General features: G+C 35.8%; 2 protein-coding genes across 2 annotated transcripts in view; one reads left to right on the top strand and one right to left on the bottom strand.

Moving 5' to 3' along the window:
* The window catches only part of LOC111055991 (rho GTPase-activating protein 10), a 115468-nt gene extending 112909 nt beyond the window's left edge, over positions 1-2559 (bottom strand). Inside the window, 1 exon segment of the mRNA XM_039438653.1 lies at positions 2257-2559. Within this exon segment, the coding sequence (XP_039294587.1) occupies positions 2257-2416 (160 nt within the window). The 5' untranslated portion in view covers positions 2417-2559.
* A 101-nt stretch (positions 2560-2660) lies between these two features.
* Positions 2661-12524, top strand: LOC111057663 (zinc finger protein 330 homolog). Its single transcript, XM_022345115.2, has 6 exons — positions 2661-3116; positions 4085-4255; positions 5808-6039; positions 7324-7488; positions 10762-10869; positions 12112-12524. Exons 1-6 carry the CDS (start codon positions 2997-2999, stop codon positions 12246-12248), a joined length of 933 nt encoding a protein of 310 aa, XP_022200807.1. The 5' UTR covers positions 2661-2996; the 3' UTR covers positions 12249-12524.
* Positions 12525-13018: the final 494 nt, after the last annotated feature.

Here is a 13018-nt window from a genome sequence, read left to right as displayed (position 1 = left end):
ATAGTCTCAAGTATTGGAAAATCTATTTTATTGACGAATAAAGTGTAATTTATTATTCTTAACAAGAATGAACAGTTGATATTACATCAGATATACCGTTATCAGTAGTTAATCTAGTTATCCTCTATAAAAGGCATTGGTAGGGCCGAGAATTGACAACGTTGTTCTCCTATCTTTCTCCATTGTAACGTGGACCTCACTATAGAACCTAAATATTCATGAATTTAATTTTCTATGGGGAGGAGCCAAAATTTCACTCATATCATCCTAAGGAAAGGAGAACCCTGAAAAATCCCCAATCAATATCAAGGTAGTCCAACATTTAAAGCAGAAAATCTATGAATCTGAATAGGGAATCAGTAAACGACATTCGAATGAGGAAAATATGTGAACAGAACTGTTTAATCTCGAGAGGAACAAGATAAGTAACAATAAAATTCAAGCGCATTTCAACTCAGTAAATAAATCAAAATTGGTTATTGAAATTTCAATAACCAACCATGTTGTTCACAGTTTTTTACATTCAATTATTTCAAATCAAAATAATGTTCTAACTGATAAGATTTATTGGAAATCAAGCTATGACAAATATGACAAAGTAGACATCGATTTATGCAGATACTGTTTAGCTGTAAGCTACTAAAAAAGATAATTTTTTCACAAATTTACGACTCGACTTACTATCTCAAATGAACCAGATAATTTTTACTAAAATATTCATTATGAATTAAAGATAGTACGTAGAAAAATATTATCAATGGATATTGATGAGTTTGAAAATAAATAGGCTAATCTCTTGTGTTCATTGCACAATTACCAATAGAATAATTTGTTTTGTAAAATGATGTAATACTAGATTTTTAAATGACGCAGCAAGATATTTATGGAATTCAATATTAATGTGGATAGTAATTAACTAGATCTGCGCGAATCCAGCCATCTAGTAAGGTATGTGGCTGAAATACATTATTCTATTCATCAAATACGAACATATTCATTTCATAATACAATTTAAAGTTATACATTTTGAAAAAAAGCAAGAGGCTTAGCCAAAAACTGCTCTTCTCCCAGAGCTAGAAAAGGATAGCGTTACCTGCTTTGACGAAAGATAGACAAGGATAGCAACAATGGAAGAGTATCATGATGAATAGACAAATTTTTAGATGACGTATTCTTGTAACGAATTCATTGTTTTCGAAACTGAGGATTTTATTTTCAGCTAACTTATAAGTTAGAAGGCAATAGCAAGACAGAGAATTGGCAACGCTGTTCTACTATCTTTCTCTACTACCATTAGAACGTGGACTCCACTATAGTGTGAAGAAAACTATAGAATTTAATGGCCCGGTCTCAAAACAGAATCTTAGGGGGAGTACCAAAAATTCTTAGGGGGTCTCAAACTTTAAATTCTTTCGGTGGGGGGTGTCCCAAAACAGAATCTTAGGGGGAGGGGTACCAAAAATACTCAGTGGGGTCTCAAACTTGAATCTTGAAATCCTTTCGGTGGGGGGAGTCTCAAAACAGAATCTTAGAGGGGGTACCAAAAATACTCAGGGGGGTCTCAAATTTGAATTATTAGGGGGTAATTTACCAATTTTTTGGGGGTTTCGAGTGGGTGCGTCCATGAGATTATTTGGGGAGTACCTCTGCTTAAATTACCAACATTTTTAAAAACTTTCATTTTATACAAGGCTTATTTAAGTTATCTCAAAATATTTACACATCCCTTCAATAATACACTTCAATTAAAATAGAGAACTGATAAGGCAATAATAATAATAATAATGCAATTGAAATAGAAATTAATAGCAATAAAAATATAAAATAATAATAGCGATAAAAATATAAAACTGATAAGGCAATAATAATAATAATAAAACAATAAAAATATAAATTAATAATAGCAATAAAAATAGAAAACTGATAAGTCGATAATAATAAAATTAAAATATAAATAGCAATAAAAATATATAAATTAGTAATAGCAATAAAAATAAAAACTGATTATGGAATAATAATAATAATACACTGCAATTAAAATATAAAACTGATAAGGCTATCTACACAGGAGAGAGGACATTTTATTTGGAATTATACAGCATCCCAAATCATCTAGGCAATCACTGTACTGATACAGTATGGAGGTTAAGATTTGGCATTGAAGATTTTGGATTGATAAAAAGACAATCACTAAGGAGGGATTGTTTTCTATTTTTTTTTACAGTTTTATAAATCAATTAAAAATTAATCACTTACGTTTAGCAGCACTCAGCAAATCTTTAACCTCCTTAATCAACCGTTTAATCTGTTGGCTAGTTTTATCCAATTCCTTCTCATGAGCATGGAGATTCTCACGAAAATATGGACTATCAGTCAGGCAGTCTGTAAACTCCAAAGCCTGTAGTCCAACACCCATTTTACTTACAAACTAGTAACAATTTTTGCAACAAGAAACTTTAAACGAACTCATAACCTACTTCACGTCAGTTCACAAATTATCAAAAAGACACAAGCTCACTCATCAAGTGACAAATCAGCACTGACTTTTCTCAAGCTGCAAGCTGACGACAACACGCATGCAAGAACGCAAAAACAAGATGGCCGCCGAAGTTCGATGCGAAAGTGAACGCTTATGCCATCTACCGGACGATTGTCGAACTTCCAGGACTAAGCAACATAACCTCAAACTATTCTAACCTCAAATTTCAGTAATTTTATTACAAATTTTGCATTATTTCATCAAACTGGCATTCTTCTCATAGTTCTAGAGTTGATTTTAAATTTAATACATTTAAAAATGAAAAAACTCTTATCTCACAACTCATAATTCAACAATATCTCGAAAATCATCTGATTTCATAAAACTCGTCATCACCTGTTTGTGACAGTACTAACTTTCAATATCGGTGTGCTTGAAGGTTAGAAACGTTGTGATCCACATTTATTTATTGAGTAAATTATATTTTCTAGATTAGTAAAAACTAAATTCCTGTAAAATGCCGAAGAAGAAGACAGGGCAACGTAAGAAAGCTGAAAAGCAGAAGCTTCGGCAAAAGGAAATTCGAACTGCGAAGGACAATATGTCACTGGGTAAATTCCCATGCAATGCAGCTATGGTAAGTAAATTTATCTTTAGCAATTATTATCTCATTATTTTTATCGTTCTATAAGCTACACATTTAAGTATCATATTGCTGTAAAATGCTGCATTAAAGTCTACAATGCAATCTCAATGTGTAGCCTGTATTCATTTCATTACATAGGAGTACCTAACTTTAATTTTATTTTACTTTTTCAGCAGTTATATCATTATTTTTGTCGTTCTACAAGTCCAACATTTGTATCACATCCCTGTCAAATGCCGCATTAAAGACTACAAGGATGTATTCTTAGTTTGTAGTGTCTGTGATTTCATTTCACTAGCTAGGAGTAACTTGGATTTCACTTTTTCTTCTTCTCCTTCTTCTTTGTCTTTCCCCAGTACGCCTTTAGATCGTTGGGGTAGCCTCAGTCCATTTCCTCCATGATTCCCTATCTAACGCCATTCTCTTCATCTCTGGAACAGTTTTTCCTCTTCTCTTTCCTATCTCCTCAATCCGATCCTCATATGAATACCTTGGATGTCTTACTGCTCTCCTTCCTTACACTCTCACATTAACATTCTGTTTTGTTTTGCAATTATCCCCTATTCGCTGTACATGTCCATACCAGCCCAACTGCCTCATTTCTATCCTTTAACTGACATCTCTCATGCCCACTTCTTCCCTTATTCTAGTATTTCTTCTTGTCTTTCCAACAGTTTTTCTATGGCACTTCATTTCTACTGTCCTTATCTTGTTTTCATGAGATGATTTCATTGCCCAGCTTTCACTTCCATACAGCAAGATAGGTACAATAACTGTCCGATATATTTTATTCTTAATCTTTTTATCAAGTTCTCCTTTTCCAAATATACAATCTTTTGTTGCATAATCGGATTTCACTTGTTCTTATGCAAACTGCTGATCTTTGCAGAACTGAAAATATGTCTTTCATACACATAATATCTAGCCAGTTTATTGAAAAATTATTATATATTTTTTAGGAATGCGAGAAGTGCCACAGAAAGCAGAAGAACAGAGCCTTCTGCTATTTCTGTCAGAGCGTTCAGCGTCTACCCCAATGTGCACATTGCGGTAAAATAAAATGCATGTTGAAGACAGGAGACTGCGTGATACGTCATGCTGGAGTGTTCACCACTGGAATGGCTATGGTGGTATGTACAAACTATTATTCAGCTTCCAGTAGGTGCCATACAATATTATTCCAAGAGTCAAGCCGCATCCTCATATTGGTCTAGTGGAGGCCAATGACGAACTGTGTCAGTGTGTGGATGGGTGGTTTGCCAGTGCTGGCCTACGTTGGGTTACCAGCCTTGGCCAACATGTGGACTAGGAATTATAGTACCTAATCAAGAGCAGAGTTTGCTTTAAAAAAAAACATTGCAGAACTTAACATGCCTCTAGACTCGTATTAAATTAGTACACCATGTGTCCATATGATTCATGGGACATCAGTTCAAATTGCACTCATCATACCAGAGACACCAGGATTTGGTAGGACACTACTGAGAAACCATTCATTGAAAATTGCTTGAAATTATTGTAGAAACCACTTATTTATCAAAACAGTTTTTAGATAGCCTATTAATTTTGGATGAATTCACCATCATCAATCTATAGTGAACTCAGGTTTGAATTAGTGTCTCACTGGTATCCTAGCTTATTTCAAATACAGACACTACCCATTCTGGTGCCTCAGCTTGTTTCACATATTGACAATATCCAATCCCTCGATCAAAGACCAGGCCATTCCTGGGTAGATCGCGTCATTTTCAAAATTTAAAATAAACTCGACAAACAGACCACTCTCTACTTGATCACTATGACAGTGTAACAGTTCACAAGTATCTTCATTAAAAAAGGCTTGTAAACTCTTCAATTAGCCACTTGGGCAAGGAAGACCTGAAAACATTCACCGGCTCTGGCAAATCATTGAACATCCTCTGCGCCAACACAGGGAAAAAGTCTCTCACTTTCGACAAACGACATCCTGGCACATCCAAATTTATCCTTCTCCGAGTGTTGTAGGAGTGCACTTGCTCTCTCCACCGTAGCGTTCTACAGTACTAACTCTATCTCTACGTGTTGTTTTTCCTTTATTGCCCTGAGTAACCTCATTTCTCATGCTTGTATTCTATCTCTTTCTGTTATCGTCCTTGTCTCAGCACCATACAACATGATAGGTAGCCTATATAGATACATCTTAAGATGTGTACACATTTACGCGCCTCGAACACTCGAATTTCCCTTTTCAGCAAAAACTGTAAGAAAACGGTAAAATTTAACTTACATCACTTGAGGAGTAATTGAGGAGTAACAGTGAAGAGTAATCACTGGTGACTACAGGAACCCACTGGTCCTCATTTTTTCTCTCTCAATTCTCCTTTCTCTCTCCTTCCTCCTCCACAATCATCTTCCTCCTTCTTTTCTTTCTTATTCATCTTTCTCCTCCTCCTTCTCTTCATATGACCAGTATTTCTCACTCTTTAGCGTCTGTTAATCGTTCCATTCTTCTCTACCCTGTATTTGTACAGAAACGGTAAGATACAGATAGAAAAACTTGGCATCAGCTGATTAAAAGTGAATTGCTCGTGTTCGCGGCGCGTAAATCTGCAAGCTCCTTTATACATCACAGTCTTTACTTTTTCTGATAATCTTTTCTCTAACCATAATTCTATTATTGAATATTTTATACTATTCTTGCAGGGCGCAATCTGCGACCACTGCGAGGCATGGGTGTGTCACGGCAGACGCTGTCTGACGTCGCACGCGTGCACTTGCCCGCTGCAAGAGGCCATCTGCCACGAGTGCGAGCGAGGCGTTTGGGACCACGGCGGTCGTATCTTCAAGTGTTCCTTCTGCAACAATTTCCTCTGTGAAGATGACCAGTTCGAGCATCAGGCCTCCTGTCAAGTGCTCGAGTCTGAGAACCTCAAGTGTGAGTCCTACTTATTTAAGTTACTTTATTTGTTTTAGTCACTTCATTTGTTCTAGTCACTTCATTTGTTTTCAATTCACTTTATTTGTTTAAATCATTTAGGGCCATTTGCACGGAAGTAGAAGCTTGAACTGAATTATATCAGCTGGGGTCTATTGTTTGAGAAAATACAAGCATAAGGTGGGCCGTCCACTGGAACCGATTTCGTCCGAACTAGCATCGGTCGAAAACTACCGAACTCGTCCGAACGATCCCCCAACAAAGAAAGCAATAGATGCTCGTCCATTGCAACAAGTTCATACGGCCATGCACGTTCGTCTCCGGCCGAACTAACTAGTCGAGCTGAGACAACAACGTGTTCCTAACCCAAAATTGTTTCAGTCTTGCTTGTTTTTGTTTTTTGAAGTTTTTGTTTTATAAAGTTGTAACTATGGACAATGGAAAGTTGATAAGTTTGGTTCAAGAGCATTTTCTATTGTGGGATATGCGAGACAAAATAATGATATCATCGGTGTGATGTTCAAAGGAACCTGTCAAAAAAGATTGCTTAATGATGAATAACTAATTTAGTGGATATTTGTTAAGGTAAGATTATTGTAATGAATAACTAATTTAGTGGATATTTGTTGAAGGTAAGATTATTGTAATGAATAACTAATTTAGTAGATATTTGTTGAAGGTAAGATTATTGTAATGAATAACTAATTTAGTGGATATTTGTTTATTTAATTTCCAAAATCTCAATGAAATCATTGCTTATGAAAAATTTTGGTGGCTAAGATAGAAGTTAATTCAATAATTGGCAACTAGACTGACATAAATGGTTCCAATGGACGACCATATTCGGCCGAATTAACCACCGGCAGATTCGTCCGATCCAACGGCCGAACGGATCGGTTAAAAACGATTCCTGTGGACGGTTACCCTAAGAAGAAATCCCATTGCATAGGTCATCCATGTTCCAAATTTCAAGCCTATTTCTTGTCAACTCAAGCCGATCACTGTCGACTCCTGTCTATTATTAGTGTGTTGTTGGGAGTGTAAGAGTGTAATAACGGCACAGTATGAGAGAATGCCAGCGTCACATAGCTTCACCATAAACAAATACTAGGACTATTGGCTTGAGGATGATTGGGGATTCGATCAGACAATATTCTTGTGAGCTTCAAGTTCTTTCGTATCTATTGATAAATTTATTAGGCTATATTGTATATTATGTGACTGTATGTATGTAATTGTACAAGGAATAAATAAATTTGAGATTGATGTAAATGTGTTTAACAGGCCAGTCATGCAACAAACTAGGCCAGTACTCGTGCCTGCGTTGCAAGACGTGCTTCTGTGAGGACCATGTTCGCAGGAAAGGATTCAAGTATGAGAAGAACAAGGCAATTCCTTGTCCCAAGTGCAGCTATGATACGTCGCTCACCAAGGATCTTAGCATGTCTAGTAAGTATCCTTATCTAATTCATTCATTAATTATTATTTTAAACGAAAATCGCAATTAAATGCTGTAAAAAATGCAATTTCCAATTTATATCCATCTGTATCTTATACTAGTAGTTTTGTGAACAGGAGACCTCGCGCTCAGTAAGTTACATTGACCTGTTGTTATGTTTTCTCAAAAATTAATAAATAATTTATAAATTTGAAATGTCTAGAAAAAATCCTAAATAAATATAGAGCTTTCTGTCCTATCGTACCGTGTCGTCCCGGAATGTGAGTGTGAGCGCTGACCTGATAGTCTGGCTGCAACTGTCTACAACGTTGATGGAAAGATACAATTTTCAAGATGTTCGATGTTTTTGAACGGGTAGTATTATAGTCAACTGTCTACTAACGTTGATGGAAAGATAGATTTTCAATATTTTTGATGTTTATGAACGGGTAGTATTATAGTCCACTAGACAGCTGATTTATGAATAATAATAATAATAATATCGAGTGACCTGGCTGGCTCAGGTCTGGTGTCAGAGTTTTCAGGTCGCAACTGATCAATTTCAGGGCCTCTGACATGACCTAACGACTGCTTTTTAGGCAGCCGGGACCGACGTCTTAACGTGTCCATCCGAAACACGGGAGTGGCCCGAGATAAATATCTTGCCCGGGCCGGGATTTGAACCCGGGTCTCTGAATCATGAAGCCAGCATCTGATCCACTCGACTACGGCCACTCCTATGATGAATAATTCTATAGTCTGATTTTTACGGTAATATTGGCGTATGAAGGAGGCTCCTTTTTCCTTTTATATTATCCTTGAAATGCAAAATTTCCAAAAACCTTGTATATACGTCGACCCGCAATTTAAAAAGGAACATACCTGTCAAATTTCATGAAAATCTATTACCGCGTTTCGCCGTAAATGCGCAACATAAAAACATATAAACATTTAAACATTGAGAGAAATGCCAAACCGTCGACTTGAATCTTAAACCTCACTTCGCTCGGTCAATTATAGTTCATTCATTCTATTCACCAAGGATGATCCTTGAAGGAACTGGTCTTGTATAATGTTTATTGACGATAAAAGATATCTTATCTTATTATCTCAGCATGCCTATGTTCATTCATTTATTTTCTGTTGTCTGATTTTCCATCCACAATTCATACTACTTCATTCTTTCATTTTTTTCTGGTTTAGTTTTTCTCAATTAGTAATCTAAATAGCAATGCAATAGTAACAATGTGTCTCTGAACTGTCTATTTCATGTTCTATTTGTGTGACTTTGTCTTGTGCTTTTTTGGCTGGCTGACAATAAAATTGTATTTATTTATTTGTACTGTGAAAATATGATTCTCTTGATTTCTTATTGGACTATTCTACTTGCCCGGCCGAGCGACTATGAATAATCCCATAGGAACGTGTAAAAATAATGTTCTTACTGATGGAAATAAATTGGAAGTTGCATTTTTTTGTTCAAACTCTAATCAATTCGAACGCTGACGCATAGTTTTTGTATAGTAGCGCTCATCGAATTTCCATCGAGCTGTTTACCCTGTTGTTAGTATTCGCAGTAGCAGAAGTCTTCGGGGTGATTTACAGCATATTGGGATTCAATGTTCTCACAATGATATCAGTAGCTAAAGTGAGGTCCACTTTATAAAAGGAGTGTAGAAAGATAGGAGAACAACGTTGATGATTCCCTGCCTTACCACTGCCTTTCATAGAGGATAGCTGATACCAGTATATCTTGATATAATATTGACTGTTCATTCTTGTTTGAAAATTGTAATATTGACTGTTCATTCTTGTTTGAAATAAACAATTATGTTTTATTTTCGATAAGAAAATATATTTTACAATTATTTAACAATAAATACTCATAATAGATGTTGAATATTTTGTCAATTGACTATATTTCTACATGGTAAAAAAGACTGTATGACAGCGTTGCAGACCTAGAAAAGGATAACGCAAACTGCTTTGCCGAATGATAGAAAAAGATATCAACACCAATGTTAATCAAATACTGCAATTATATCGTGGACCTCACTATAGTCACGTTATTGTTGAAAGAATAAGACGTTGAAGTTGCCAATACCACTATATTTGCTCAATATAAACCCAAATTACAGAACCAGGGTTTCATGGCAACACCCGCCACATCTTCAGCTGAATCATCAGAACAAATATGGTGGTATTGACAACATCAGCGTCTTATTCTTTCAATAATAACGTGACTATAGTGAGGCACACGTTACAAAAACAGTAGTTGATGAAATAGGTATTGCTATCCTTGTCTATCATTCGACAAAGCAGGTAACGCTATCCTTTTCTAGCTCTGCAACGCTGTCATATCGATTTTTGGCCATGTAGAAATATAGTCAATTGACATAATTTTCAACATCTATTATGAAAATTTTATTTAATTTATTATGGAGAAATAAAAACAGGATCATGGCGGGAAACGAAGATACTATGCTTGTATTAAGTTGTTCAAATCTAGAATGCTGTCAAGAGCTACAAAATTGCAACTATACAAAGCATTGGTGAAGCCTGTGGTGTGTTATGGATCGGAAACATGGGTGCTTACTGCTGGAGATATGCAAAGACTGAGGGTTTTTGAAAGAAAGGTGGTGAGAAGAATCTTGGGCCCTGTTTTTGAGAATGGTCTCTGGAGAGGAAGAAAAAGTTATGAAATAGAGGAATTCTTAAACAATGAAGACATCGTGCGGTCGATAGAAGCTGGCAGAATAAGATGGATGGGGCATATGTTGAGAATGGGAGATGGAAGAGTGGTGAAATAATGTATATGGAAGGAGAAAATATATAACAGAATATATATTACAGAAAATATATACAGAATATATACAGAATATTTACAGAATATATACAGAAAATATATAACAAAAGCTGGCAGAATACGATGGATGGGGCATATGTTGAAAATGGGAGATGGAAGAGTGGTGAAATAATGTATATGGAAGGAGAAGAAAATATATAACAGAAGAAGAAAATGTCGACCAAGAAATAAGATGGACGGATGATGTGGAACGCGATCTAAGGACGCTTGGATTTCGTAACTGGAGGAGGCAGGCCGAGGATCGAGACAGATGGAGAGGCTATGTGAGGGAGGCCAAGGGTTGTAAAGTCCTGTAGAGCCGAGGAGTAAGTAAGTATTATGGAGAAATATCATAACATCTCTTACTATACAATTAAACTAGGTAATTATTGAATGAATATTTTATTAGAAATATTAATTTTGTGTTGGTATTTCACAGCTCGCTCGCATAAGTTTGGCAGACAAGGTCAGAGTGGACCTGATGACTACGATGATTATGGGCAGAGTGGAGAGTATAACGGATATTATGGAGGAACTTCAGGAAATAGTAAGAGACTTAATCATTATTATTCAATAATCAATAATCAATCTATCTATAATATTGTGGTGCTTCTGGAAATTAGTAAGAGAACCTATTTGTAAGAGACAAAATAATTGGCATTTATTAATCTATCTGATAATAATTGTGTGGTGCTCTAGGAAATGTTACTTTATCATCTTCATCCACTTACCCCTTCAATTGTAAACTTATATTTTTATTCATTTATCAGCATTTAGATGGTGATACCTATGCATTTACACGTATGAGGAGAGTAGGCTATTATACTGCAATTACTGTATAAACAGTACTTGTGGAAAAAACTTTCAAACATATTTCATGAATTGACTCGAATAAGGAATTGATTATTTTGCTCTACTATAACATTCTAAAGGCCTTTTGCATTAAGTACCTTGGTTTTATTTTACCTTGGTACCTTATTTTAGGCCTTGGTTTAGCACTAAACGTGGTTTACTCGAAGATACGGTCACATTTTATTATAATGTGCTACATCGCTACCTCCGTAAACAAAGCCGTATAGTGCATTCTGGTGACGTCAGCACAGGTAGAGCTCCTACACCAATAAAAAGTTGTTGATTTCAGCTGATCTATATCAGCTAGTGTTTTTATTGGTGTAGGACTTAGACCAGTTATAGAATAGACACGCCCCATTCATACTGAAAGTCGATGAAGCCAACATCTACTGCCATATCGCCCCACCGTGACGTCAGCATCGGATAGAAAACTTTTCTGTAGAGTTTGTAATTAGATAGATTTTATCTTTTGAGACCTGGAACTGTGATATTTTAAGAATGTGCTAAGATATAACCCTTCAATATTATTTATACAAAACAAACTACAATGTAAACAAACTCTACAGAAAAGTTTTCTATATGATGCTGACGTCACGATGGGGCGATATGGAAGTAGATGTTGGCTTCATCGGCGACTTTCAGTATGGGGCGTCTATTCTAAAATTAGTGGTCTAAGGTGTAGGAGCCCTACCTGTGCTGACGTCACCAGAATGCACTATGGCTTTGTTTACGGATGTAGTGGTTACATTCCCAGTTTAAACCAACAGTTTATCAATCTCCGTTTAAACCGATATGGTGCATATGGGCCTATTCACGGAGTAAAGACAGTTAAGAAACACAATTATTGTTTTTGCAATACAAATAAACGTTGTTTTCATTATCTGTGGCTCAAGTTATAGAAAATGTTGGAGCTAATATTTGTCCTATCTTTTTTCAGACTCCGATTCGGATGATGATTATAATCCCGGATATGATGATAGCGAGGATGATGATGATGACGACGATGATGAAGATGATGATGACGATGATGATGAGGAAGAAAGTGATGATTCTCAACCGTCAGCGAAAAAATGATACAGAATCATCGACATGTTGTCTCAACCATCATTTTCACAAGCAATGCATGAGGATTACAAATTAACTTTGAATTAAAAATACTTCACAATAATAAATTAAATTGTAAATCTAAATGAACGGATGATTGGATTTTTGTGAATGAAATTGTAAGATTTTTGAATGAAAATTACGGTGTTAATTTACGCTTGAAGCGTCTGGAATTTTTTACGGTACATATCAGTTGGTCGTTGGTAATTCATGGAATTAAAATAAAATACATTCAATTTGAAATAACTTATGTCTTGATTATTCACTCCAACTTTATGAACAAAGTACTTATTTCTCTCTTGATTTCATATGATTTAGGGCCCCTTTCTGCTCTCGGGATTTAGCTAAGTTCTAGACTTTAAACAGCTGGAGTCAGAAAATTGGCTTTCCGAAACGGGGCGTAGTCGCAGTTTTTATGATATTAAGACCTGCTTGCCCAAAAGCCTGTTAAATTCTAACTTATGTTCTCCTACTGTAGAAACAAAGTTCTTGATTTCCTCCTGATTTGGAATATTAAGACCCGGTTGCACAAAAGCCTGTTAAATTTTAACCGTGATTAAAGGTAGACCACAAGAACTAACCAGAGAAGCCTTCTTCTAAAAAAAAGCTGTTGAAAATGGACGCTTGCCTCCTCAAAGTACTCCAGTCAGTAAGTGAACAAAATTATTTATTTACATAAATAATTAACTGCATGTCGTTGTTTAAAACATCAAAATAGTTTGTTAATACATCGCAGTTCA

The sequence above is a fragment of the Nilaparvata lugens genome, chromosome 12 (assembly GCF_014356525.2).
Source record: "Nilaparvata lugens isolate BPH chromosome 12, ASM1435652v1, whole genome shotgun sequence".
NCBI classification, from domain to species: domain Eukaryota; kingdom Metazoa; phylum Arthropoda; class Insecta; order Hemiptera; family Delphacidae; genus Nilaparvata; species Nilaparvata lugens.
This window is presented reverse-complemented; position numbering and strand designations above follow the sequence as displayed.

What these genes read in the sequence shown, in the direction of transcription:
- LOC111057663 (XM_022345115.2), top strand. Translation starts at nt 2,997, where the DNA reads ATGCCGAAGAAGAAGACAGGGCAACGTAAGAAAGCTGAAAAGCAGAAG. An exon ending in CGAGTCTGAGAACCTCAAGT is followed by an intron (nt 6,040 to 7,323) that starts GTGAGTCCTACT and finishes TGTGTTTAACAG; the next exon opens with GCCAGTCATGCAACAAACTA. An exon ending in TGGAGGAACTTCAGGAAATA is followed by an intron (nt 10,870 to 12,111) that starts GTAAGAGACTTA and finishes ATCTTTTTTCAG; the next exon opens with ACTCCGATTCGGATGATGAT.